The 25,686-nt window shown below is 39.7% G+C and overlaps 2 protein-coding genes across 11 annotated transcripts in view; both read left to right on the top strand.

Annotated features, from left to right (window-relative positions):
• The window catches only part of DIP2B (disco interacting protein 2 homolog B), a 220,793-nt gene that overhangs the window by 185,867 nt on the left and 9,240 nt on the right, over positions 1 to 25,686 (top strand). For 4 of the 6 annotated variants that reach the window (XM_074325685.1, XM_019724579.2, XM_019724577.2 and 1 more), the window contains one exon: positions 1,056 to 5,170. In XM_074325685.1, coding sequence (XP_074181786.1) covers positions 1,056 to 1,308 — 253 coding nt within the window. In that variant the 3' untranslated portion in view covers positions 1,309 to 5,170. Of the gene's footprint in view, positions 1 to 1,055; positions 9,153 to 15,815; positions 15,915 to 16,205; positions 16,285 to 25,686 lie in introns of those variants that run through there. The other 2 variants (XR_012493968.1, XR_012493969.1) reach the window with 2 other exon arrangements.
• ATF1 (activating transcription factor 1) overlaps positions 9,026 to 25,686 on the top strand; it is a 49,635-nt gene continuing 32,974 nt past the window's right edge. For 2 of the 5 annotated variants that reach the window (XM_019724575.2, XM_074325698.1), the window contains exons 1-2: positions 9,119 to 9,152; positions 15,816 to 15,914. In XM_019724575.2, coding sequence (XP_019580134.1) covers positions 15,822 to 15,914 — 93 coding nt within the window. In that variant the 5' untranslated portion in view covers positions 9,119 to 9,152; positions 15,816 to 15,821. Of the gene's footprint in view, positions 9,153 to 15,815; positions 15,915 to 16,205; positions 16,285 to 25,686 lie in introns of those variants that run through there. The other 3 variants (XM_019724571.2, XM_019724573.2, XM_074325699.1) reach the window with 3 other exon arrangements.

Raw genomic sequence — 25,686 nt, 5'->3', positions numbered from 1 at the left:
GCTTTTTCCTATTGGCTTTCATTCTGGATTCTTGACAATACAGAATCCATCTAGTTTCTTTTCTATACATTTGTCAATGTATCCTTACTCATTGTTTTTTGTTGTTGTTTTCCCCCTTGCTAAACAGCCACAGTTCTTTTAATGATTGCTCATGCTTTCCAGATGCTTGTCAAAATATGTTCTCACTTGGGTCAGAGTCTCTTCCCAGACCTGAATAATGCCCATGAGGTATAAGAACAACGCAGAGAAGCTAGATGCCATAGTTACCCTCTAATTTTAAACATTCAATTTTTAGTGCGACCAAATATTGTGTACATTTTTTTTTAATGATTGAGCTGTTTGTTAAAGCAGTTTACCACTGCACATCACAAGTCAGGCCATACCTTCTAACCCAGCAATCCCACTCAATGTAAGGCGACTTTTCTGCCTTATGGCATTTTTATGGCATAACAGGAGAGATACTTGTGTGAGGCACTACGCTTAGATGAGGCAAGGCCAACGCCCTTCCTGTTGGGTACAGGAATATTATCTTAGTCAAAGCTCTTAGGTTGCAAATAACAGAAAGTCTTTTTAAAAAACAACAACAACAAAATAAGCAAAAGAGAGAGTTAATGGAAAGAATACCGGGCTATCTCAGAGGTCCCTAAAAGTCTCTGACTAACTGCATCTCAAGAAAGGTAGAAACAAGGCCCTCAGGAACCACTTGTCCTCTTGCTTTCTAGAGCCATGTGGGCATCTACTTCATTCTTTCTCTTCTCCCTGAAGAGCCATTTTCTGTGCTTCTCAGCACACCTGGCTGCCCCAGAACTTTCAAGTTCACATGTCCTCAGTTCAAGTGACCAGCTAACCACTTTCAATCCCACTTCCAAATCCCCAAGAGGTTTTGGATGGCTCAGCTGTGACTGTCAGGGCAAGGTTATATATTACACACGTGGCTGCTAGCCTTCAGGTTGGATCCAAGTTCTCAGGGAAATGAGGATTAGTCTTGGGAAGATACTGTGAAAAATGACTGGTAAATGTAATGACATGTTAACTGAATGTCATTGAAATTTCAGTGCCGTGTTCACATGGACCAACTTGCTTGTGGTGGTTGTGGAACTATGTGGCTCTGAACAGGAAGCCCTCGATCTGGTTCCGTTAGTGACCAATGTGGTCCTGGAAGAGCATTACCTCATCGTTGGCGTCGTGGTGGTGGTGGACCCAGGTGTTATCCCCATCAACTCCAGAGGAGAGAAGCAAAGGATGCACCTCCGTGACAGCTTTCTGGCAGACCAGCTAGACCCCATCTATGTGGCTTATAACATGTAACCAGCCTTGTGGAGGTGACAGCGGGCCACCCTGAAAAACCACAAGGACCAAAGACCGGTAACTAGGAGCAAGCTTTCAAATGATGTGAAATAAGCTGAGATGGCTACATGATATCATTCATCTCATCCTGTGGGATTCTGCAATCACATGACACAGGAAAGGGAATTCTATGGTAGCAAATGAAAAAAGTGTTAGCAGTCTATTAGTCATGAGCTTTGACATAGCGCGAGCAGCACGTTACTAAAGCAATTACATGCATGTTACATATTTTTCATCTGTTGTATATACTTGTATTTTTATCTAATGCCATTTTAGAATTTTGTAAGGGAATTTAACGAATTCACGTAGAGGGGGTAGTCTGAGTTACACAATTCCCTGCTCTGTACTGTATTTTGCCATTTTACCATAACAAGACATTCTGCAGGTTTTGTTAACATGGAACTACTCAGCTTACTTTCAGTTGACTCATGAGCAAATCGGATAACCCACTGAATATGAGAATTACTTTATGTGTATAATTCTTGACTGTAAAACCTTTTGACCAGTGTTTTAAACATGTAAATAAGAATACACATAACTTAGCTAAAAGAAAAAAATTGAAGAATTGGCTTGTATAGTTTTAACAACCAAAGTAGAAACATTTCTACTTTGAGAGAATTTCAATATTCTCTTAATGCAGTGTAATTGAATAGGTAACTAAAAAGTGCAAATTGTTTGCAGGTTTCGCTGCACATTGTACTATGTCTCTGTTGGCTGGTGAATTTTATAAACTAAAGCTGCCTATGTTTGTTTTTAAAGCTTGCATTCCTAGAATCAGCTTAAGCTTTTAAGAATTCAACCTGTTTCTACAAGCTGAAAAATCTCAGTTTAAAAATCAGAATGTTATGAAAAAGCTTAGATTCATTAGATCTCACCCTACTCGAAGGAACCACAATAACTCACTCTGGCCCCCAGTGTTGAAACTGTCTTTCAAACTAAGAGTAACTACATAAGAATTTAGAATTTCCTCTTTTTCCAGGCCTATTGTAAACTGTGTCTACAGTTTATACATATAGCTTCTCTTTTCTGAAAACTGAAGAGCGTCCTCTCTTCTTCCAGTTCATGACAGCTGGGATTTTAAGAACAAGAATGATAGGCTAGGAAGGTAATGGGATCAACGTCACTTGAAACTAAGGCCACCTAACTATACATCTCAAAACTGACCAATTTGGGTTGCCAAAATAGCCAAGCTTCTGCTGAAATGGGGGGAAGTCTAATGTATGCAAGAAACTCTTTTGAAATAACTGTGGTGCCCACGCCAAGCGGACTGAGCCTGGGACTGAGTTTGGCCTCTGGCTCGTTTTCCTTTCTTTGGTCTGATACTTCATATTTGAATATAGTTGAATTTTATTATTTTTTTCTTACAGAAATATTTTTAAAAATTAAAAAAAAATCAAAGTGAACAGAGTTAACATGTTAAATCAGAATGGTTCTCTTTGACCCACTCTGGTCTATTGTGTAAATATTTATTTAGACTATTTTAATAATACATATTATTTACCCCACTGTAACATCATGTAAACTAAATATGTTTTTAAACAATTTTTAAGACTTGTAATTACCCTGAAAATAAGGTTTATAATGCAAAGACCAGACCTTCGCCATGGCAGCACTCTCGGCGGCTGCCCTTCCACAGTCTGTGACTCAAAGCCACTATATGACTCCCTTTTACATAATTCTCTTTTCCTCTCATCTCATTCTCCACAGAGGGCAGACCTCAAGACATTTTCCAGTTCCAGATCTGTTTTTCAACATTTTGGATTAAATTAGTTTACACATGAGGGGAGGGGTTCTAGGGTGTACAGAAAAAAGCACTTACATTGCGGCAAGAAATCCCAGTGACTAGCAATGGTTTGGTTGGCAAAGAAAACAGCCTGCTTATTTGGAAAGTAAATTTCTTAAAACAGTTCTTACTGATTCACTAAAAAAAACAAGGGACCCTGAGGAGTAAATAGTTCTATCTCCATAATCTACAAGTTCTAAGATAAAACATTAGGCAGAGTCTGTCCTAAGGTTTGCTCTGATCATTCTTACTACACAAGTTAGGGTTCTGCTAGAAGTATCGTGTGAGCCACATCTGTCATTATAAATTTTCTAGTAACCACATTTTAAAAAGTCGAAAAAGAACAGGTGAAATTGTTTTAATATATTTAATTTAACCCAGGGTATCAAAAATACTATCATTTCAATGTGGGATCAATATAAAAAATTAATGAGATGTTTTACTTCCTTTTTTCCCTATTAAGTCTTTGAAATCCAAAGTGTATTAAGCACATCTCTGTCCAGACTAGCCATATTTAAATTATTCCGTAGCCACGTGTGGCTATCGGCTACGATATTGGACAGGGCAGGTCTATACTCATTCCTTCAAATAAGATCATCCATTCATCTCAAAGTGTGGCCATCACTTCTCGGCCTTTTGGCTAAGATCAAGTGCAAAGTGTGGCCAATTCCCAGTTACTTAGGGGCTGATTATCTAGTTTTATAGTTCTCAGGCTTCTGATTTATCTTGAGTTTGTGCTTTCTGGCTTTTGGCTGCTTTATTGATCTTTTGCGTATCCCCTAAAGCCAGAATATGCTTGTGGAAGAAAGAAGGCTGAGATGTATCTTTGAGCAGTCCATCAGTAACTGGTAAAATACCTCTAGAAGGGGAAGAGAGTCCAGTCGTTAGCTTAGAGGTGTTTGGGCCTAGTCTGTTGCAGACTTGGATAAGAAAACTTTCTTGATGACACAGTGCTGTTACTCTTTCCGCATTAACTACAACCTTTGTGGTAAAACTGATTCTTTGACAACAGGCCCAAAAGGACATCCTTGCCAAAACTCTGGAACACATTCTCTCTGGATTTTTATGCCTGTGAAAAAGAAAAGCAAATTAATAGCAAGCCCCCATTTCAGTGAAAAGAAATCTATCCATCTGAAAGTTTTTGAGCCTCTTTCTGCCTCTCAGCAGAAGTAACTGAGGTAGATCAGGAAAGGGGCTGCCTCAGGAAAATTCCTAGGCCCTAGGGATTCTTAGAGCTGCACAAATGCCATCTCCGGCATCAGTGAGACCCTGGGAAAGACCAGCATGCTAATGGGCACCAGTGAATCCACAGTCTTTACTACCCGCCTCATAAAGGGCCCTGGTTCTCTCAGTACCAAGTTCTTTCCTTACAAAGCTGTGCTGCCTCAGGCTGTTTAGGGACCATTACCTGTCTGTAGGTCATGTGCGAATGTCTCCTTAACTTTAGTCCCTGGTCAATGCTTGCTTAATGCTTTTGTTGGATCAACAAAGGGCCTGAGGCCTTAGGTTTTGGTTAAGGTCTCTGCCCCAGGCATGGTGCTCAATATCTTGGCCAAAAAAATTCCTTTCCTTGAATATCCAGGAATCCTTTAGACTGAAGCAATGAGGACCTAATACCTCACCCTCAAACTCCAACGTGATCTATGCCTTAGTGTTGTTTTGTTGTCTGCTTTGATGTAAAAGCAAGAGTATTTGGAGCAAGAAGCTGCAGTACTCCAAATACACAATAGGCCTTTTCTTTATCACTCATACATTTCTGGTTTAGGTATAGATGGGCCATGTTATTTGTCCAGAGGAAGAGAGTGTAAAGATATAAAAATAATTTTTTAGTCCTAAATACTGTTTTGTTTACTTCCTGTCAAAATATTTACCAGTGTCAAATTCAAACTATAGTACTGTGTAATTATGTATAAAGTTTTTTTTATTTATTTGAAATTAGACTAGATATACATTTTTAAATTTAACATCTGGCTGGACAGTGTTCTATTAATTCATTGAATGTGTTTCCTTTGTCTTGTGTTAATAAATATTGATGCCTGATTGTGTTTAATGCTTCACACATTGGGAGAATTCATAAATTTTAAATTTAACTTCAGATGGTAAGACCCAAAGATAGCTAGAGTGGGCTAAGGAAAATGAACACAGAGATCACAGCAAACCAGTGCTATAAAAGGAGGCCAGGTCAAGGAACAGTAGAGAGTCATTTTGAAAACTAAGAAGCCTTTAGTCAGGAATAATTATAGCTTCATTTTCCTCCTACCCAGGTGGCATTTGGTAGTTTTAAACCATTGATTGTAAATTTTATTTTTTTTCTAATCTGTAATTGGGCTGGATTTCAGCTTTCCCTAAAGTAATATTTCATTTGCTCTTCCATTTCCTGGTTTCAAGAAACTTGATGGGAACCCATCAAATTGTGCATGTGCTCAGACTCAAAGTGGTCCTTGAATTATGGTCCAAGCTATTTAAACAGCTGAGAACATTTTTTCGTTTAACACACATTTATTGTATGCCTACCCACTAGGCACAAGGCTCTACGATGAGAACTGAAGTTAGAGAAAAATATCAAGTCACTACCCTCGAGGAAATACAGGAAAACAATATATTAGGTTGGTGCAAAAGTAATTGCGGATTTTGCAGTTATTTTTAACCTTTTAAACTGCAATTACTTTTGCATCACCCTAATATTAGGGTTACAAATAGAGGTGGACTGTGGGAGCAGGTAGGATAGGCACCCAATCCAACAAAGAGGGAGAATAGAGAGGAATAACATGCTGGAGAAGGTAACATCAGATCTGCGTTCTGAAGGATGACACAGGTAAGAGCAAGACAACGAGGAGGAAGACAGTTGCGTATTCTGGGAACTGCAATTCATTATTAGGACATAGGTTTTGAAGGAAGAAAAGTAAAAGTTACCTATGGAGGCTTGAGCCAAGGATACAACAGTAAGGGCCTTTGCTGTCATGCTAAAACTTTTGGCCTTTTATCCAGAGGGCCAATGAGGAATTTATAGCAAGGGAATAACATGCTCAGATTTGAAATATAGAAGATTGTTCTGGTAGTCATACAGAAAATGCTTTGGTATGAGTAGGGAAAGGGCGGTTTAACCTGAGGCAGGGAGACCAGTTGGGAGGTCTTTGCAATAACTGGCAGTGATTGAGCAAGAACACTTCAACCACGGCAGTGACAGGATGGAGAGGAGAGGCAATGTGCAAATTTGGGAGACAGTAAGATTTCAACCGTTGAGTATTTGGGGTAAGAAAGGAGGAATCCAAAGTAACTCTTAGGTTTCTGACGGGGAGTTAGGTAGATGTGGGGCCATTTACAAAGACAGGGAACAAAAGAACAGATTTGGAAAAGAAGATGCTGTGTTCCATTTTGGTCATGTTCCTTTGAGGTGCCGTGGAACATGCAAGTGAAGGGGTCCAACAGGCAGCTGAATATTTAGATCTCTGCCTCAGGACAGCTCTGGGCAAGAACTGGATATTGGAGACATCCTTTTAAAAGTGGTAGTTGAAGCCATGGAAGTGGATAACATTGCCAAGGAAGAGCATGTAAAGTGAGAAAAGGATCAGTAATGGGAGCCTTGGGGGACCGACAGCATTTAAAGGCTGGTGGAGGAAAAAAGTCTACAAAAGGGAAGGAATAACTAGAGAGAGAGGTGAAACCAAGAAAGAGCATGGGCATAGAAAATAGCGAAGTGTTTTAAAGAGGAGGGCGTGGTCAATTGCCAGAGGCCACCATGAAGCTGAGTAAAATGGGGACTAGCTAGCCTCTGCTGTCTCTGGTATCTAGACAATCACTGGTGACTGGTCAGAGCTGATTTCACTTGCAGCTATGGGGGCAGAAGACAGAAAACTGGTTTAAGAGAGGAGTGATGGGGAGGTGTGACTGAACAGGCTACCCTTTCCAGAAGCTTTATCTGTACATAGGAAGGAAAGAGATGGGATAGTAAAAAGAGGGATGTAGATGTGGGGGAGGCTGTTCAAAGTTGGAATAGAATATTCCTGTGCTGGGAAAGCCAGTAGAAAGGGAAAGTTTCCAAATGTAGCAATGAGAAATAATTGGCAAAGAAAGGTTCCTGAGGGAGGGTGGAGAGAGTTTAGGTTTCTGTTTATTTCCTCACTTCTGAAGTCAAAGACCTGTCCATCTGGTTTATGAAACTGTTACTATTCAGATAGAACAGTGTGCATTGTAGCCAAGACTTTTTTTTCTTCATCTAGTTATTCCTCAGGGTTTAGAAGAGTGGTAGGTACAGCTTGTGACACTTCATGAGAAAGAAGCAGGGATGGTGGGAATATTTGTGAGTGGCAGTGTTTTAGTCGTAAGACACTACAGGTGGAAGAGGAGCCCAAGAAGTAGCAGCCCATGCACATTTTAAAGGTTTCAGTAAAACTTAGTTTCATTTAATGGTAACATTTTTCAGTCCCCCTGCCCCTTTTACTAATTAACATTTGTTAAGCATGCTGTATTCCAAGGAAGAATAAACATAGAACCGTCCTTCCAGGCACTAATGTTCTTCTGGATTCCTGAATAACTGACGCTGGAAAGGTTAATGTCTGAGAACCTCTTCCCCACTCCCAACCTTGATAGTGTATTGTGCTTTCCTAGAATACATTTTGATTCTTTAAATAATGCAGGGATCTGGGCTCAGTATTACACTTTTCCTGACTTTGATCAGGAGAAGACAAGCTTAGAGAGGTTGGGTAATTTGCCTAATCAAAAATCTAAAGGCCAGTTGACCTGTTTTAGCTTTTAATAGGTAGTCAATGTTTGCTGAGTAACAATGGCTAAACGTTTGTGGGCTCTTAGACGTGTGTGGCACACAGTAACTCTTGAGCTTTAAAGCATATTATCCGGCCCTGTAGCTCAAAACCAGGAAAGGGCTCTATCTACTAAATCAGTTTCCTACATTGAAGGAAAACTAGTAAAATTTGAGAAAAAGTCAGGAACTTTTCATTTTGTCAAGTGCATACTAAAAGGTTTATCATTTGTTTATCACTACAAAGCCATAAAAGAACATTTTGCAGGGAAATGGGTAAAGAAAAAAAAAGAAATGGATAAAGAAGGGATGAGGCATTAGTCTGCAAAGCATAATCCCTTCTCCATAAAGGGAGACATATTAAAAAATATTTTTATAAGTTTGTGATGTATGAAAACGACGGTGTAACATTTTATTTCACAATACTCCATTGTGACTTTTTTCTAAGGTTTAACAGTTGGGGTAAATCTGCTTCAGTGTGACAAGTTACCCTCGCCTTATTTAATCAGTCTTTGTAGAAAATCTTTTCACGTGGGATAAAGTATCCAACTCTTAACGTAACTTTATGGGGTTAAAAAGTCTGGGTGAACTTAAGAAGCTGAGGACAAGCCTATCTATGCTTCAAATCAGTTCGCTCTACAAGCAGCGTGGGTGGGTCAGTGCCAGGGACGGCAGCTCGGCCTGATCACCAAATCCGGAAGCAAGCAGGAGCTAAACTAAGCGTTGCCACCAAGCGATGAAAGCTGCCCAACGCCGAGCGGCCTCCTGACACCACCGAGCTGGTGATGGCCTCCGAGAACAAACGTGTGGCAGGAGTGCGGGCAGAGCTGAAGTGAAAGGGACCGCAGGCAACTTTCACCAACTCTCGCCGCAGTAACACATTCAACCTGCGCAACTCGCCATTCCGAGGAAACACGGTACAAGATGGCTGCGCGTCACGTGAGCAACGTGGTGACGTAACGTCGGCCCGCACGGAGGCACCGCCTTAACCTCACCCCCCCACGCTCACTCAGTTTTGCCCCCCTCCCTTCCCCGCCCCCGGTCTGGTGTAGATCATGCCGCCAGTGGCGGCCCTGACTGCCGAGGAAACGGTAGCGTAGGACAGTTGGCTAAGTGACACTGATTCTCCCCGCCCAGCCAGACGCTTGAAAGAGAGGCACGTCTCCCGCCGTTTGAGGGGGTGGGGAAATAGTGAATTCGGATCCACCTGGGAGGGGGGAGTGGAAGTTCCCGCCCCGGACAGCGGCCAGGCGGCAGCCACAGGTAAGCGGGGGACGGGGGTGGGAAGTGCTCCCGAGTCCTCGGGCAGGGGGAGGGTACGGGGACGCGGCGCGGCGCGGACGCCGCGCCGGGTGGGGGTCGCGTGCGGGCAGCGGCAGTGGGGGAGGGGTGCGGAGGGCGCGCAGCGGAAGGGGGAGGGCCTGCCCGCTGTTCCCCGGCGGAGCGCGCTTCCGGTTCTCGAGGCTTGGTCGCGCTGTGCCCTTTTAGTCATCCGTCTACTTCTTCTGTTAACCCGGCCCCCCCCCCCATCAAAATAAAATCTAAGACCTCCCGCCGCGGGGTAACTTTCGCCTCTGAAACCGTCCCTCCGCGGTTCTAGGCGAGCGCCCTCGGTGGAAGGTCTCGGGGTTGGAGCGGGAGTAGGGGGAGGGCGGCGTGGCCTTGGCGTCCGCGCTTGGCCCGCGGAGCGGGGCGGGAGAGCGGTGCATTGCTCCAGGGAGCGCACCGGGAGCCCTGGGGCTGTCCGGCCGCGCGTGCGGCCTCGCGGGGGAGGGCAGAAACAGCCCTCTCCTTCACGGAACTTACATTCGAGTGGGAGACAGTGAAGTATTCACACAGATACCAGTGCACGAAACAGTAACGGGCAAGTGTAGCCGATGAGTGACGTAGGAGAGTGTGTTTACCTCTCGTCTGTTTACCTCTGGACAGACGGTCAAACCCAGGAGATATTCTTTTATTTTCTCCTGTATCGTAACACAGGATGGTATTTCACAACGTCGACTACGCCGTGGAACTTACAGCTTAATCTCTTTAAAATTCTTGTAGATGTTAGATAATGTCTAGTTATTTTGTTACCTTTTTAGCAGCAGTGGGCTAATAATAGTCATTGAGAGCCTGTATGTTCCTGAGGCTTTTTCTATATAGATTTGGCAAACATCTTTGTCAAACTGGCCTCGTTTGTGATAAAGTTTGTACACTTTGCTAAATGCATTTTATACTTAGAATTTTATTACCAACAGAAACATGCAGTTTTATTTGCTGTTTTTTGCTCTAGACTTACGATGTGCACTTACTTCAGTGTCTCAATTAGAATAAATTCTGTTGTCCTAAAGATGAATGTGTTAATATATTATTTGTAATTATCGTTTAAGGTTATGTTTGGTCTGCAATTCATCTGTGCAGTATCACTATATCACCAGTAGGGGGCAGTCCCATTTAAAGTGTTTCTCCCCCTCCCACCCCCATAGGTCATCCTATTTATTTATAATGAATTTCCAACTCTCAAGTAGGGTGTTTTCTTGTGCCTGAATTATCCTGTTTCTAAAGCGGGGTTGAAGTAATTGTCTAAAGATATTTTTTTAACCATTATTTCTATCAGTTTTAAGTAAGTTAAGCCCATTGATTTACTCAGCAGTAATAAATGTGCTATAAAGCACATTAAAAGGTATTAGTGCTATGTTGGGAACAGGATGTGGTCTTTGACTCCCAGGAACTTGCATTCTGGTGGAGAGACAGCAAGCAGGCAATTACAGTATTGTGATAAGTGCCCGGAGAAGAGGGGGAACATGTGCTGTGGGTATACTGCCTGAGCTTCTAGACCAGTCTAGGGGAGTCATGAAAGTTTGTCCTGAAGAATTACTCATAGGAATAGGCCGCAAGAAAAGGGGCGGCTAGTGTTTCAGGCAGAGGGGATAGCATATGTGGAAGCCTAAAGGTGAGAGAAAGCAAAGCAGGCTGAAGATCTGAAAGAAATTTCAGTGTGACAATAGGAGTAATTTTGAGGGGATATCATGAGTTCAGTTGTGGAAATGGTGAGCAAGAGACTCCCTGCCCTCAAGCTTATCATAGTTCAGCATCCTCTATAGGAGGAAACTAAGACCCTCTTCATTCATCAAATGAATGATGTTTACTATTCACAGTAGACATGAGGGTCTCTGCTGGGCACCGCACATACGTTCAGTCATGTGCTACAAGCCCTGTCCTGCATGCCTTAAGACTAGGGGAAACAGACATGCCAATAAACACAGTTCAGAGTGTTAAGTAAACTCATTAGAATGATCTGTAAAGCACAGTGGAAGCATTAAGTCATGAACATCATGTTGAGGATGTAACTTGAAATCAGATACAAATTTGCCAAATGGACAAGTTGGGAATGTGAGCATATTCCTGGAATAAAAGAACATGGATTTTGGATTAAAACAGTTCTGGCTTAAGGTCTTACATTCACATCTTAATGTGAGATCTACAATAAATGACTTTTTCGAGCCTCAATTTAGGGAATCCAGGAAATATATTTAAAAACTCTTAGTTCAGTGTCTTTACAAGTGTTTTCTCAAAAATGCCATGCCTTTACTTACATTCTCTATATTTTAGCAAGATCACTGAGAATTGGCGATTTCTCAGGTCCCCAAAGTCATTCCCATTGATGGCACTTTTGAAGCTGTTTTACTTCCCCCTTGTGATTCTGCCCTACTTGGGGTTATCTCATGTTAAGCTTCAGCTGCTTCCTGGGGTTTACTTTATTTTTTACTGAAAATGCCTTTGTACACATAAAATTCTATGTTGAGCAAGTTTTAAACAGATTGTTAATCTTAACCTCAGTTTTAAGAACAATAGCTAAAAATAAGTGAACAAATAAAGGTTATACTCATAACATCTTTAAAAAATACAGAGTATGTATTGTTTATAATTAGATGAAACTATAAAGGTGTTTTCATTTTGGGGAAAAAAATGGTGATTAGTTGATTCCTCTTTCAAAAAATCATAGAAAATAGGTTATCTTCTTTTCTATAGGAAATGTGGTTGTAATAATCGTCCAAAGTGTTGTTTGCTGACTTTAGCAGCTTTTACTAGGAAATGTGTGTTGTCTTGTTGATCATGTTAGTTTCCATTAGATATAGGATTTCTTCTTAATATTGTTATGAGATTGGGGGAATCAGTGAGTCACAGAGAAACAGAAAAGTATCATTTCCAGTAATTTAACAAGGTTTTAAAAAGATCTTTTATAGCTTCAGTGCTTTAGCACTACATTTTTTTTTTCTTTCTTTCTTTGCCCTATATTCTAACTTATGTCTTCTGAACAGGAGTGTTTAAAAAGCCTGTTTCAATAGAGATAGTAGAAAATATATAATTCCATCTTTGATTCTGTCTGTTTACTCTGTGGGATTACACTTGTATTAGTATAGATTAAAAATCACTGCACTCTTCTTGAAGAAGGGACTATCCGAGGTCTGATCAACGATACGCTGAATATTTAAATTTAAAAAAGTATTACAGTAAAAGACAGCTATAAATCCCCCTCAAAATACTCTCTCTCACTTCGAACACACTTATCCCATCATTCTTGCCACTTTCTGGAGCAGTTCTGGAAGTCCTCTTTCGTGAGTATCTTTACTTCATCCTCCATCATGACAACGCTCCATGTCACACATCGCTTCTGGTACGGCAATTTCTGTCAAGTAAAAACATTACGGTGTGTCTTCACCCACCTTATTCACCAGATCTGGTACCATGCAACTTCTGACTTCCCCAAAGTCAAATGACCATGAAAGGAAAACGTTTTAAATCGGTTCAGGACATCGAGGCAGCCATGACAGTGTAACTAAAAGACACTCATGAAAGAGGATTTCCAGAACTGCTTCAGAAAGTGGCAAGAACTATGGGATAAGCATGTTTGAAGCAAGGGGAAGTATTTTGAGGGGGCTTAATGGCAATATGTCTTTTATTGTAATAATTTTTTTTTAATTTAACATTCATCGTATTTTTTTTAAAGATTTTTTTTATTGGGGAAGGGGAACAGGACTTTATTGGGGAACAGTGTGTACTTCCAGGACTTTTTTTTTCCCCAAGTCAAGTTGTTGTCCTTCAGTCTTAGTTGTGGAGGGCGCAGCTCAGCTCCAGATCCAGTTGCCGTTGCTAGTTGCAGGGGGCACAGCCCACCATCCTTGTGAGAGTCGAACCGGCAACCTTGTGGTTGAGAGGACGCACTCCAACCAACAGCCATCCAGGAGCTCAGCAGCAGCTCAGCTCAAGGTGTCGTGTTCAATCTTAGTTGCAGGGGGCGCTGCCCACCATCCCTTGTGGGACTCGAGGAATTGAACTGGCAACCTTGTGGTTGAGAGCCCACTGGCCCATGTGGGAATCGAACCGGCAGCCTTCGGAGTTAGGAGCATGGAGCTCTAACCGCCGGAGCCACCGGGCCGGCCCCCTCATCGTATTTTTGATCACTTCATGTATAGGCTTAAAAGCAGTTGAAAAAATAACAAAGGAAACAGTAGATGAATTGTCAAAATTAAAAGTTTTAAAATAATCATAGGTAAGTAATATTTGCAAAGCATTCATAACAACATGATAGAAATAAATTTTATATGAAGAAATAATATGGTTAATAAAAACACTAAGTTCTAGTAGATGGATGGACAAATAATCTGAACCAGATAGCTCACAGAACTAATGAAGAATTAAAGAAATGTAATATATCATTTTTTACTTACCATGTTAGTAATGACTTTAAAAAAAATTCCCATTGCTTTCTTATGCTTCTGATGGACTATAATTCTTTCAAAACTTTTAAATATTCATACTCCTTGGTCAAGTAATTCTTCTTGGAATATATGCTATGGAAATAACTTTAATTACATGAAAAGCTTTACATACCAAAGATATTAATCACAGTATTGTTTTACTTTATTTGAAAAAACAGGAATTATGTACCTTCACTGGATGGAATAGTATGTAGCCTTTAAATATGCTTATTTAAAACCTAAAAAATATTTGTGATAAATGGAAACAGGAGACAAAATTGTACATACAGTATGTTTCTGACTTTTTAAAATCTGTGAAAAGAAAAGACTGAAAAGAAGTTAGACAATATTGTAGTTTAGATTCTGTGATCCTTTCTTTTTGTTGTATATTCTCCATATTAGGGGAAACAAGACTAATGACATATTTAGAGGGAAAAACACTTTGTTTGAGGTGATTTTATACCTTTTCTCAATGAGTAAAAACAATAGCTTTAATCCAGATGTTAATGAATTTGTTTTCTGATCTCCAAAAAAAAAAAAAGAAAGAAAATGAAGAAAGAATACGTAGGCTTAAACTTCACAATTATTAAATCAGTGATGCTAAGGTGCAAGTATTTTAGTTGCTCTCTGTCTCTCTTTTAAAACATTTTAAATTGTGGTAAAATACACATAACATAAAATTTACTATCTTAACCATTTTAAAGTACACAATTCACGAGTGGTAAGCACATCACATTGTTTAGCCAATCTATAGAATTTTTTCACACCCATTAAATAATAACCCCGTTTCCCCCTCCCCCCTGCCCCTGGCAACTACCATTCTATTTCCCGTTTCTATGGGTTTGACTACTCCAGCTACCTTAAATAAGTGAAATCATACAATATTTGTCTTTTTGTGACTGGCTTATTTCACTTAGCATAATGTCCTCAAGATTCATTCATATTGTATCATGTGTCACAATTTCCTTTTTAAAGCTTAATAATATTCCATTGTGTTTATGTGCCACATTTTGTTTACCCGTCCATCCATCGATGAACATTTGGGTTTCTGCCTCCTTTGATTATTGTGAATGATGCTGCTATGCAGATGGGTGTGCAAATAGCTCTTTGAGACCTGCTTTCAGTTTTTTGGATATATACCCCAAAGTGGGACTGTTGGATCATATAGTAATTCTATATATCTTTAATTTTTTGAGTAACCATCATACTGTTTTCTACAGCAGCTGCACCATTCACAACCACAGTGCACAAATATTCTAATTCATCCACATCCTCGCCAATGTTTTTTTTTTTTTAATTTTATATTAAGCATCTTGATGTAAGGTGATACTCATTGATTTGATTTTCATCTCCCTAATAATTAGTGATATTGAGCATCTTTTCATACATTTGCTGGCCAGCCCTCTTTTTTTTTTTTTTAATCTTTGCATATAACCATAAAAACCTTAAATTCTACCCAATTTTTTTTTACCAGTCTCTTTCTAAGTGGTGCTTCCCCCATTTGGCATAATTCATCTCATATAACCATTTATTCTCATTCTTATCCAGCTTACATATCCTGCAGTTGATTGTCTAGATTTCTGGAACCACCTTAGGTATAGTTTTATTTATTTATTTATTTACTTTGTTCAATTTTCACTCAGTAATTCTCTATATAAAACTATATGTGCAATTAGGAACTGTTCCCTAGACTGGAGAAAGGAATGGTGTGTCCATGAACAGGAAGACTGTCATACTTCTTGAGTGGGATAACACTTGAAAATTTAGTCTCAATAATTTATGTACATATGTGCTATTTGTTAAATTTAAAAATGTTCACGTGGATCAAAATTCAAAATATTTAAAAGAATACGCAAGGAAAAGTCTCTTTTCTATCTCTGTACTATAGCTACTAATTCTCTTCCGTGAAAGCAACTGAGTTACCAACTTTTACACAACTGTACATATTCTGTAGCACTTTTTTTTTTTAACCATTTTTAAGCTCTTACAGTTAGATTTATACACACCCAGAGCAGAATTGTGGAAACATATTCATTGAGTCTGGATAAATTGAACTCAGCCCGTAGTATAGAAAAGCTTTGTCCTGTTCCTCTGAAAAAAGTATGCCTATTAAGAAATGTCTTAAGATTTTTTGAAAATTAGATTAGAAAGCATCTTTTAACTGACTTTTTCCCCCTTACAGTTGATTATGGAAGATTCCCACAAGAGTAACACTTCAGAGACAGCGCCCCAACCTGGTTCAACAGTTCAGGGAGCTCATATTTCTCATATTGCTCAACAGGTAAGGCAAGGACCAGCTGAAATATTGAGCCAGTTAGGAATAGTTTCTATGCAAATTAATCAGCTGTTTCACATGTCTAATTACTAATGTTCAAAAAAGAACCAAGCGAAAAAAACTAAAATGTTGAAATACCTATACAGAAGGTAGATTTTACTTAAGCATCTGTCAAGATCATTCAATTTTATTTTCTTTTAGACAAAGTATATTTAGTGTTTTTTTAATAACTCTACTTTTCAAAACTTGGAGAAGTAGATTTCATTTTATGTGTTGCATGATTTACATTTTTTTCAGACTAATTTTGTTGCTGCATAAGAAAAATGAAAAATTTGGCTCGTTGAGCTAACCTGAAACAAACTAATAGTTTCAAGAGGTAAATCATCTTCAATTCAATACATTTATTGTGGATATATAGAAAACATTTTTGTTGAACTGGAAAATAGGCATATTCACTTGAGGATTGAAATTGACAGGCATGCATATTGCAGAAAATGATGATGTTTTTCAAATTTCAAATTGTCTGATCCATGTACCTGACCCACTTCAAGGTAAACAACTGACAGTATTTGTTGCCAATGATAAGATTTGAACTTTCAGGCAAAAATTAGAACTTTGGGGCCAGCCCAGTGTCTCAGGTTGTTGGAGCACCCTAACGCCGAGGTCTCCAGTGTCTCTAGTTCGATTCCCACATGGGCCAGTGAGCTGCGCCCTCTACAGCTAAGATTGTGAACAACGGCTCTCCCTGGAGCTGGGCTGCCGTGAGCAGCCGGAGGTTGGCGTGGGCTGCTGTGAGCTGCCGTGGGCTGCTGTGGGTTGCTGTGTGCTGCCAGGAGCTGCTGTGAGCGGCCAGCTGACGACTGGCGACCAACTGCCTCAGCCGGGGGGAGCACAAGGCTCATAACACCAGCATGGGCCAGGGAGCTGTGTCCTACACAACTAGACTGAGAAACAACGGCTCAAACGGAGTGGGGAGGGAGGAAGAGGAGGAAGGAAAACTTGTATTCACCATGGTGAACTTGACAGCTTGCCAGTAGTTACAGACTTTTTAATTACAAAATTGTTTTACAAAGTCATGTATGGGTATAAGATGCATTCAGAGTGCAAGATAGACCAGTGGATTTTCATCTTGACATAATACACGAAGTTCACATTGTACATTGCAAACAACCTTTAAGAAACTACAAGCTGTCGAGTTTTGATGTGGTAGCAAAGAATATCCAGTTAACTGAAAAGACTATTAAAATACCCCTCAGTTTTCTAACTACGTATCTCTGTGAGGCCAGACTTTCTTCATATACCTTGACCAAAACAACATATGGCAACCTATTTAATGTAGAAGCAGTAAGAGAATTTTCTATTAACTCAAACATTAAAGAGATTTGCAGAATTGTAAACCAATGCCATGTCTCTCACTAATTTTCTTGGGGAAAATTTAGTTATATTAATGAAAATGTGCTATTTATGCTAACGTGTAATGGATCTCTTGTTATTTGTAAGTGAACTGTTAAATATTTTTAAAATTTCTGTTTTAAATGTAAGTACTAGTAGATAAAAACCCACATAAATAAAAGTTCCTTGGGGACCTCAATTTTTAAGAATGTCAAAGGGTCTTGAGACCAAAAAGTTTGAGAACCAAGGCCCTAAAGGGTCAATCCTTCAAGCTTTATGCATCCTTCTCTATTATTTGGCTATATCTGTGAAGAATAAGAGTATCTTTTCCAGATCGTGATGGGAAAAGAACGATGGAATCTTTGGTTACCCTTCTATTATTTGAGCCCTTCACAGAAATGTTTTAATTTAGTTGGCTTACTTTATATATCTTATTTTGGTTAGATGTGAATGTTTTCCAAGTTTCCTCAGAAACTTATTTGCAGTGAGGTAGAATAAGTACATTTCTAAGTGATAAATAATTTTACAGTGATTTTAAAAATACCGTCACTGACTTTATATCCAAAATATTCTTGTGGCTTGACTGTTAGACTCTAAATTCTATAAGGAAACAGTATGTAACACAGCAGTACTTAGTCATTTAATATAAGCTGAAGGTACAATAATGAACAGAAGTCTCAGCTCACATGGAACTTTTTTTGGGGGGTACATTTTTTTTTTTTTTTAGATTTTATTGGGGAAGGGAAACAGAACTTTATTGGGGGAACAGTGTGTACTTTCAGGACTTTTTCCAAGTCAAGTTGTCCTTTCAATCGTAGTTGTGGAGGACACAGTTCAGCTCCAGGTCCAGTCGCTGTTGTTAGTTGCAGGGGGCACAGCCCACCATCCCTTGCAGGAGTCAAACCAGCAACCTTGTGGTTGAGAGGACGCGCTCCAACCAACTGAGCCATCCGGGAGGCAGCTCAGCTCAAGGTGCCGTGTTCAATCTTAGTTGCAGGGGGCGCTGCCCACCATCCCTTGCAGGAGTTGAGGAGTCGAACCTGCAACCTTGTGGTTGAGAGCCCACTGGCCCATGTGGGAATCGAACCAGCAGCCTTCGGAGTTAGGAGCACGGAACTCCAACCGCCTGAGCCACCAGGCTGGCCCGGAACTTACATTTTAGTTTTGGGGAGACAAGCAATAAAACAGGTATCAGTTGGCAGTTTTGTGCTGTGGAAACTAGCAAAGCAGGTAGGAGAGATACGGACTTCTTGCTGGGGACAGGGGGACTTGCTTTTTTTATATAAGGTGGTCAGAGAAGTCCTGTCTGTGGAAACGCTTCTTCAGTTATATGGACCAACAATTGTAAAACTCAGACTGATATGTGCTTGGCTTGGTTGAGGAACAGCAGGGAGTCCAGTGTGGTGGGAGGAGGAGGGATGAGGAGAGAGCGATACAAGGTGAGGCAGAGAGGTTTGGGGGGAAGGGGAGAGCCCCAAATAAGGCGGGCTTGGGGTGCCACTGTAAGGTTTTTGGCTTTTAATCTGGGTGAGATGTGGAGCCTTTGGAGTGTTTTGAGCAATAACATCTGACTGATATTTTAACAGGATCACTGACTGCTTCGTGGAGTGGAAGCAGTAAAACCAGTTAGGAGGCTGTGAACAGTAATGTGCGTGAGACATAGTGGTGGCTTGGACCAAGGTGGTAGCAGTGATGGTGCTGAGAGAAAGTTAGATTCTCGATGTAATTTGGTTGTAAAGTCAACAGCGTTTGCTTTTAGATTTGATGTGGGTTTTAGAGGAAAAAAGGAATCAAGATTGACTCTACAGTTTTTGGCTTGAATAACTGTTAAGAATGGAGTTGCCGTTTATTGAGATGGACAACACTGGAGAATGTTTTTCTTTTCTTTTTCAGGGGATTTTGGCAATCAGGAGTTTGGCCTGTTAAGTTTGTGATACTATCTGTATTAGTTTTCTATGCTGCAAAACGAATCAACACAAATTTAGTGGCTTAAAGCAACACACATTTATTATCTCACAGTTTCTATGGAGTCAAAGCCTAAAGCTGAGGGTGGAGTAAGAACAATGCAAGAAACTCTCTGGCAAACCAAACTCCACTCTAAGCACAAGGTCACACTAGAGGAATTTGAAGTTGGTAGTACACTTAAGGTAATCATAACAACAAAACTCAAACCCAGCTCAATTCCTGAATAGATTGACTCAACCCCTCCCCCTTCGAGCCCCCCAGTAATAGTAGAAGAGGAGGCATGCCCATCTTCAGGCATAAATACTATTTCCTTAGTCAATACGGTCTTACACTGATACCCATCACTCAGGCAAAAATTATGAAACAAAAAGCGAGAAAAAATATCCCACTGTCAAAATACAAAAATAATCAATAGGCTCAGGATGACCCAGTTGTTAGAACTATCAGATAGTGAATTTAAAATAACAATGAATAACATATCAAAGGCTCTAGTGGAAAAGGTGGATAACATGTATGAACAGGAGGGTAAATTTCGGCAGAGGAATGGAAACTATATGAGTTGAATGGAAATGCTAGAAATAAAAATTGTGATATAGGTGGAGTATGTTTGGTGCCTTATTAGTAGACTTGACCCAGCCAAGGAAAGAATCGATGAACTTGAAGATAGGTCAACAGAAATTATCCAAACTTAAAGAGAAAAAAGTGGGGAGAAAAACAACAGAACATCCAAGAGCTTAGGGACAGTATCTATTCAACATAAGTGTAATTAAAGTCATGGGGCTAGATGAGATTACTGTGGGGTGAGTATAGTCAGAGGAGGTCCATGGGTTTCACTCTGGAGCTCTAACATTTGGAGTTAGGGGAGATTAAAAAAGGGTAGTCAGTGAGGTAAGAGGAAAATCAAGAGAAATTGGGATCTTGCTAATTAAGAATGAGGTTATAGTCAACTGTAAAATGCTGCTGGTAGGTCAAATGAGGAGTAAAAATTAACTATTGCACAGTGGATCCTCATTATTCAAGGATTCTTTACTTGTAAATTCTCCTACTTGACAAAATGTATGTTTAACTCCAAAATCAATACTCAGAGCACTTTTGTGGTCATTAGTGGACACTCGAGTAGTGAAAAATTAGAGTCACTTGATGCACACTTTCCCAGCTGAGGTCGAGAGGTAGTGCTCTGTCTTATTTTAGTTCTCATTCTGTAAACAGTTATTTTTGTGGTCTCATTAGTGCTACGTTTTTTGCATTTTTGTGCTTTTTGTTGGTGATTTTGCTGGTTAAAATGGCCTCCAAGCATAGTGCTGAAGTGTTGCCCAAGTACAAGAAGGCTGTGCTGGACCTTATGTAGCAAATACATGTGTTAAGTAAGTTTCATTCAGACATGAGTTGCAGCGCCATTGACTGTGAGTTCAGTGTTAATGAATGTATTTAAATAAGGTGTCTTTAAACAGAAACCCACATAAAACAAGGTTATATATTGACTAGTTGAAGAAAATGTGCCGGGAGGTTTGTAGGAACTTAACCCTCTATTTTCCCTGGAGCAGTGGTTCAGAATTTGCTAAATCAGTGTACATGGTGACTTGATGGAACATAACTACCGTAAATAATAAGAATAGACTATTTGGCAACAGGGAGTTAATTGATAACCTTGACAAGAACTATTTCGGTGGGAGTGGGGATAAAAATCTAATTGGATTCAAGAAAGCATGGAAAAAGAGAGGGGAGAGAATGAATTGACAAACTCATTGACCACAAAATGAATAGACAACTCCTTCAAGGAGTTTTGCTGCAAAATGGAGCTAAGAAGTGCTGGAGGGGGTTGTAGGTTATGGAAGTTTTATTTTTATTATGACTTTTTAAGATGGGAGGAATTAACAGCCTGTTTGTATACCAGTGGGAATGATAGCGTAGAAGGAAAATTTGATGTTACAGGCGAGAGAGGACAATCCTGGGATGATGTCCTTAAGGAGAGGAGGAGATGAGAATGAGTCTCCATGGAGAAAAATGTATATAATATGAGCACCAGTGTATCATAATAAGAAAGAAAGGAAATACAGTTTAGATGAGTAGATTGGGAATGAGATACCCTGAAAGTTTTCTTTTTGATAACGTCTTTGTTTTTCAGTGAAATAAAATGTTTTGAGAAGATAGGGAGGAAAGAGGAAATATGAAATAGTCTGCAGGGACAGTAGGAGATGGAAGTGGACTAGGGACAGGTAGCACGATTGCCGGAGAGCATCAACCCTCTACTTGAGGTTACTAGTCATGGATTTAAAGTGAGACCATTAAGATGAGATGTGTGTTTCTGTCCAGTCAGATTCCGATACTTGCATGCATGTTACAGGTGAGTTAACAGGGTTGCTGTTTCGTCCAGGTACTCCAGTGAAGCAAGAAAAGGACCTTGGAGGTGTATGTGATACGGTGCTGGACCGTGTAATTGAAACTATTAGGAATGAAGTGGGGACTTGATAGGGTCGAAAGCAGGAAAAAGATAATAGGCTCAATGGATTCTAGTTTCCTGTGGGGCCCAAGAATTGCGGAGAGTCCAAATAGCCGTAGTGAGTTGAAAACAAGTGGTACTCAAAGAGAGGGATACTTGAGATTATGGAGGGGTGCATTTATTAATAATGATAAGGTTTAAGTAAGTGGTTCTCAACTGGAGTGGTACTGCTCCACTGAGATGCCTACAAATATGGAGGGAGGGGTTGCCACTGGAATTTAATGGGCAGGGGCCAGAGATGCTAACTGTTCTGCATTGAGCAGGATATTCCTGCACATGGAAGACTTGTCCTGCCCAAAATGCCTGTTTAGAAACCCTGTAAGGTATGACACTGGAAGTGGGTGGCTGAGGAGGGTAGAAGGCAGGACTTGGAAGGAGAGGAACGAAAAACAGAGGTCCAGGGCATGGAAGGATACTGGGTGTTGCATATTGAAATCGCCACAAATTATATCAGGAGTAGTATTGGGGAGGATCGTGATTAGGGTACTAAAGTCTTTAAGAAATGAGGGGACATGACTGCCACACGGACTGCTGCTCTGAACCTCAAAATTGGGAGTTTTCAGGAGGACTTTGAAGGGATAGTGGTCTGGAAGTAGCAGTGAAGAGCACAGGAAACACACAGGGTTCTGGTATGAGATGTGCAGGAGCGAACTGTAGGAGGGGGCAGTGTTCTTCCGAGGAAGCCAAGGTTACGTTCTGGCAAGAAGGTGAAGGGCAGAGACTCAGTACTTGTTGAATTTATTTAATTACAAGTATATGTAGATTGAGAAGCTGTCTTGCTCTGTGGAAAGAACATGGATAAAGACCTGGCCTGCATCCTTATTTTATCACTTAGTGTCTCTGGAACGTGGACTAAGTTACTTATTTAGATTTTTGATGTTCATCATCTGGAAATGAAGGGCATCAGATTTGGTGGTCTCTAAGGTCTGTTCCAACTCATCACTTGCAGTAAGTCTCATATTGTGGAGAAACTTGTATACTTTAACCACGTGTGAATGTGGAAAACCACGATGATAGTAACGGCTAACATTTATTGAGTGTCCATTGTGTGCCAGGTGCATTTCTAAGCATTACATGTTTTAATGCCTTCAAACATCCTATCAGCCTATCTTGCTTTTATAATCCCCATTTTGGAGGTCACACAACTAGTAAGGCTAGAGAAGTGATTTGAATTCCATCAGTTTCACTTCTGTCACAGTTTGGGTTTCCTGGAAGCAAACGATGAGATGGAGACGAGCACGCAGGTTTATTAGGGAGTCCTTTTGGGATTGATTACCACTTTTGGAAGGGAAAGAAAGGAAGAGAAAGAAACAGGATTGAGCAGAGGGAGAAATTGGACTGTGGTTCAATGTCAATGAAGGCCTCCACCGACCCTGTAGAGAGCTTTGAAGCTGAGATAGCTCTTAAGAATTAGGATAAGGGGCCAGCCAGGCCTTTTTATCCCTGCAGGCACCAGTCGTTGGATCTTGACTGACCTGGGAAGAGGTGTGTGCAGCCTCAGGCAAGTGACTGTCATCAACCAGGCAATTCCAAAGAGAGCTCACAACTGAACACTATATGCCAGCAGCTGTCCTCCAGCAGCTGGGGAATGAGTCTTGTACTAGTGAAAGGGGATCTGAGAATTACATCATAGCGCCTACTACAACTCCATAGTCTGCAATCACCAGTCCTTTGTTGCCTCCAGGCAGAGGATGAGGATAGCTTAAGAAATTACAGATAGGCTTGGCTCCAAAACACTTTCAACACAGATTGATCTGCATTCCATTCATATTTTTGACATGAGAACTTGACCCAAGGTTCATCCAGGGATAAGCTAAGAATGTGTGTGCGCACATCAGTGCTTTCAGTAATTCTTACCTGGAGATGCTCCCTCTAATGCCTTGGACATTCTTGATCATCTGGGTTTTACTTTTTGATCAAGGAAGATTCTCATATAGAGTGAGTTAGAAATCTAGGTGAATTTATTTGGATGTTTCCAGCATGGATGGTATGGGGGTGTAGAAGAATAATTTTTCTTTTTTATTTGCTTAACAGGGTCTTTCACAAAGCCAAAAGTTTTAAATTTTGATTAGTGCAATTTGTCAATTTTTCCTTTTATGGATTGTGCTTTTGGTGTCTCAAAACTCTTTGCCTAGTCCTAAATTTCAAAGGTTTTTTTCCCTATGTTTCTTCCTAAGAATTTTATAGTTTTATATTTTACATTTAATCCATTATCCATTTTATGTTAACTTTTGTATAGATTTGAGATTTTTTTTGTTGTTTTTGCCTATGGATATACAACCGCTATAGTACCATTTGTTGAAAAGAGTATCATTGAATTGCTTTTGCACCTTTGTCAGAAATCAGTTGGACATATTTGTCGATTTATGGGTTTTCTTTATTGTGTTCCATTGATCTATATGTCTGTCCTTCTGTCAATACCAGTGTCTTGATTACTAAGCATAGTAAGCCTTAACATCAGGAAGAATGATTCCTCCCATTTTACTCTTTTCAAAATTGTTTTGGCTATTTTAGGGCCTTTTCTTTTCCATATAAATTTTAGAATAAGCTTGTGTATGTCTACAAAACCTATAGTTCAGCTGGGGAGAATCGATATCTTGTTGAATCTTCCAATTCTTGAATACAGTAAATCTTTCCAATTATTTAATCTCCTTTGATGTCTTTCCATAGCATTTTGTCATTTTCAACATACAGATCCTGTATATGTTTTGTTAGACTTATACCTAAGTATTTCATTTTCTTTCGAGTAATTGTAAATATTGCATATTTTCTTTGGAGCTATTGTAATGATATTGTGTTGATTTTTAATTTCAGTTGTTAGTATTTAGAAATGCAGGTGCACTAAATGCAAATATTAGTTCTAGGAGGGATGACTTTTTATTTTATTTTTTAATATTCCTTGGTATTTTCTGTGTGGGCAGTCATGTCATCTGCAAATAGAGATGATATTATTTTTTATTTTCCAATATACAGAGGGTGTGAAAAAATGTATACACATTTTAAGAAAGGAAAAAACTATTAAAATTGTAATACTCGATATATACCAATAACAAAAGATGAATACAAGTCATATGTACACATTTTTTTGGTACCCTGGTATGTATATTTTATTTCTTTTTGCCTTATTGCACTGGCTAGAACTTCCAGAACTGTGTTGAGTTGTGAGAATGGACATTCTTTCTTTTTTCCCAATTTTAAAGGGAAAGCATTCATTCTATCATTAAGTCTAATGTTAGCGGTAGGTTTTTTATACATGCTCTTTGTGAGTTTGAGGAAGTTCCCTTCTAGACCTAATTTTTGGAGAGATTTTGTTTTCGTTTTTTTTTTGTTGTTGTTGTTTTCATGAAATGATGTTAGATTTGTCAGATGCTTTTTTTGTATCAATTGGTGTGATCATAATACATTTTTCTTCTATAACCTGTTGATATTGTGGATTGCCTTGATTGATTTTAAGATGTTGAACCAGCCTTACATACGTGAAATAGCACTTGGTTGTGGTGGTATATTCTTATTATATGTTGCTGGATTCTGTTTGCTAATATTTTGTTGAAGATTTTTGCATCTACATTCATGATAGTGGTCTGTCGTTTTCTTCTTTTGTAATGTCTTTGGCCTTATAAAACGAGTTGGAAAGGATTCCTTTCTCTTCTCTTTTCTAGAAGAGATTGTATAAAAATCAGCATAAATTCTCCTTTAAATGTTTTGTAAAACTCGCCAGTGAAACCTGGACCTGGAAATTTCTTTTTGGGGAGGTCTGTTTAGGCTATTTCATGTTGGCCAAGTTTTGGTGGTTTTTGGTTTTCAAGAAATTGATGCATTTCTTCTAAGTTGTCAAACTTATAAATACAGAGCTGTTCATAGTGTTGCCTTGTTACCTATTTAATAGCTGTGGGGTTTATGATGATATCCCGTTTCTTTACT

The sequence above is a fragment of the Rhinolophus sinicus genome, linkage group LG02 (genome assembly GCF_036562045.2).
Source record: "Rhinolophus sinicus isolate RSC01 linkage group LG02, ASM3656204v1, whole genome shotgun sequence".
Taxonomy (NCBI): Eukaryota; Metazoa; Chordata; class Mammalia; order Chiroptera; family Rhinolophidae; genus Rhinolophus; species Rhinolophus sinicus.
Note: the sequence above shows the minus strand (reverse complement) of the source record. Positions and strands in the feature narration are given on the sequence as shown.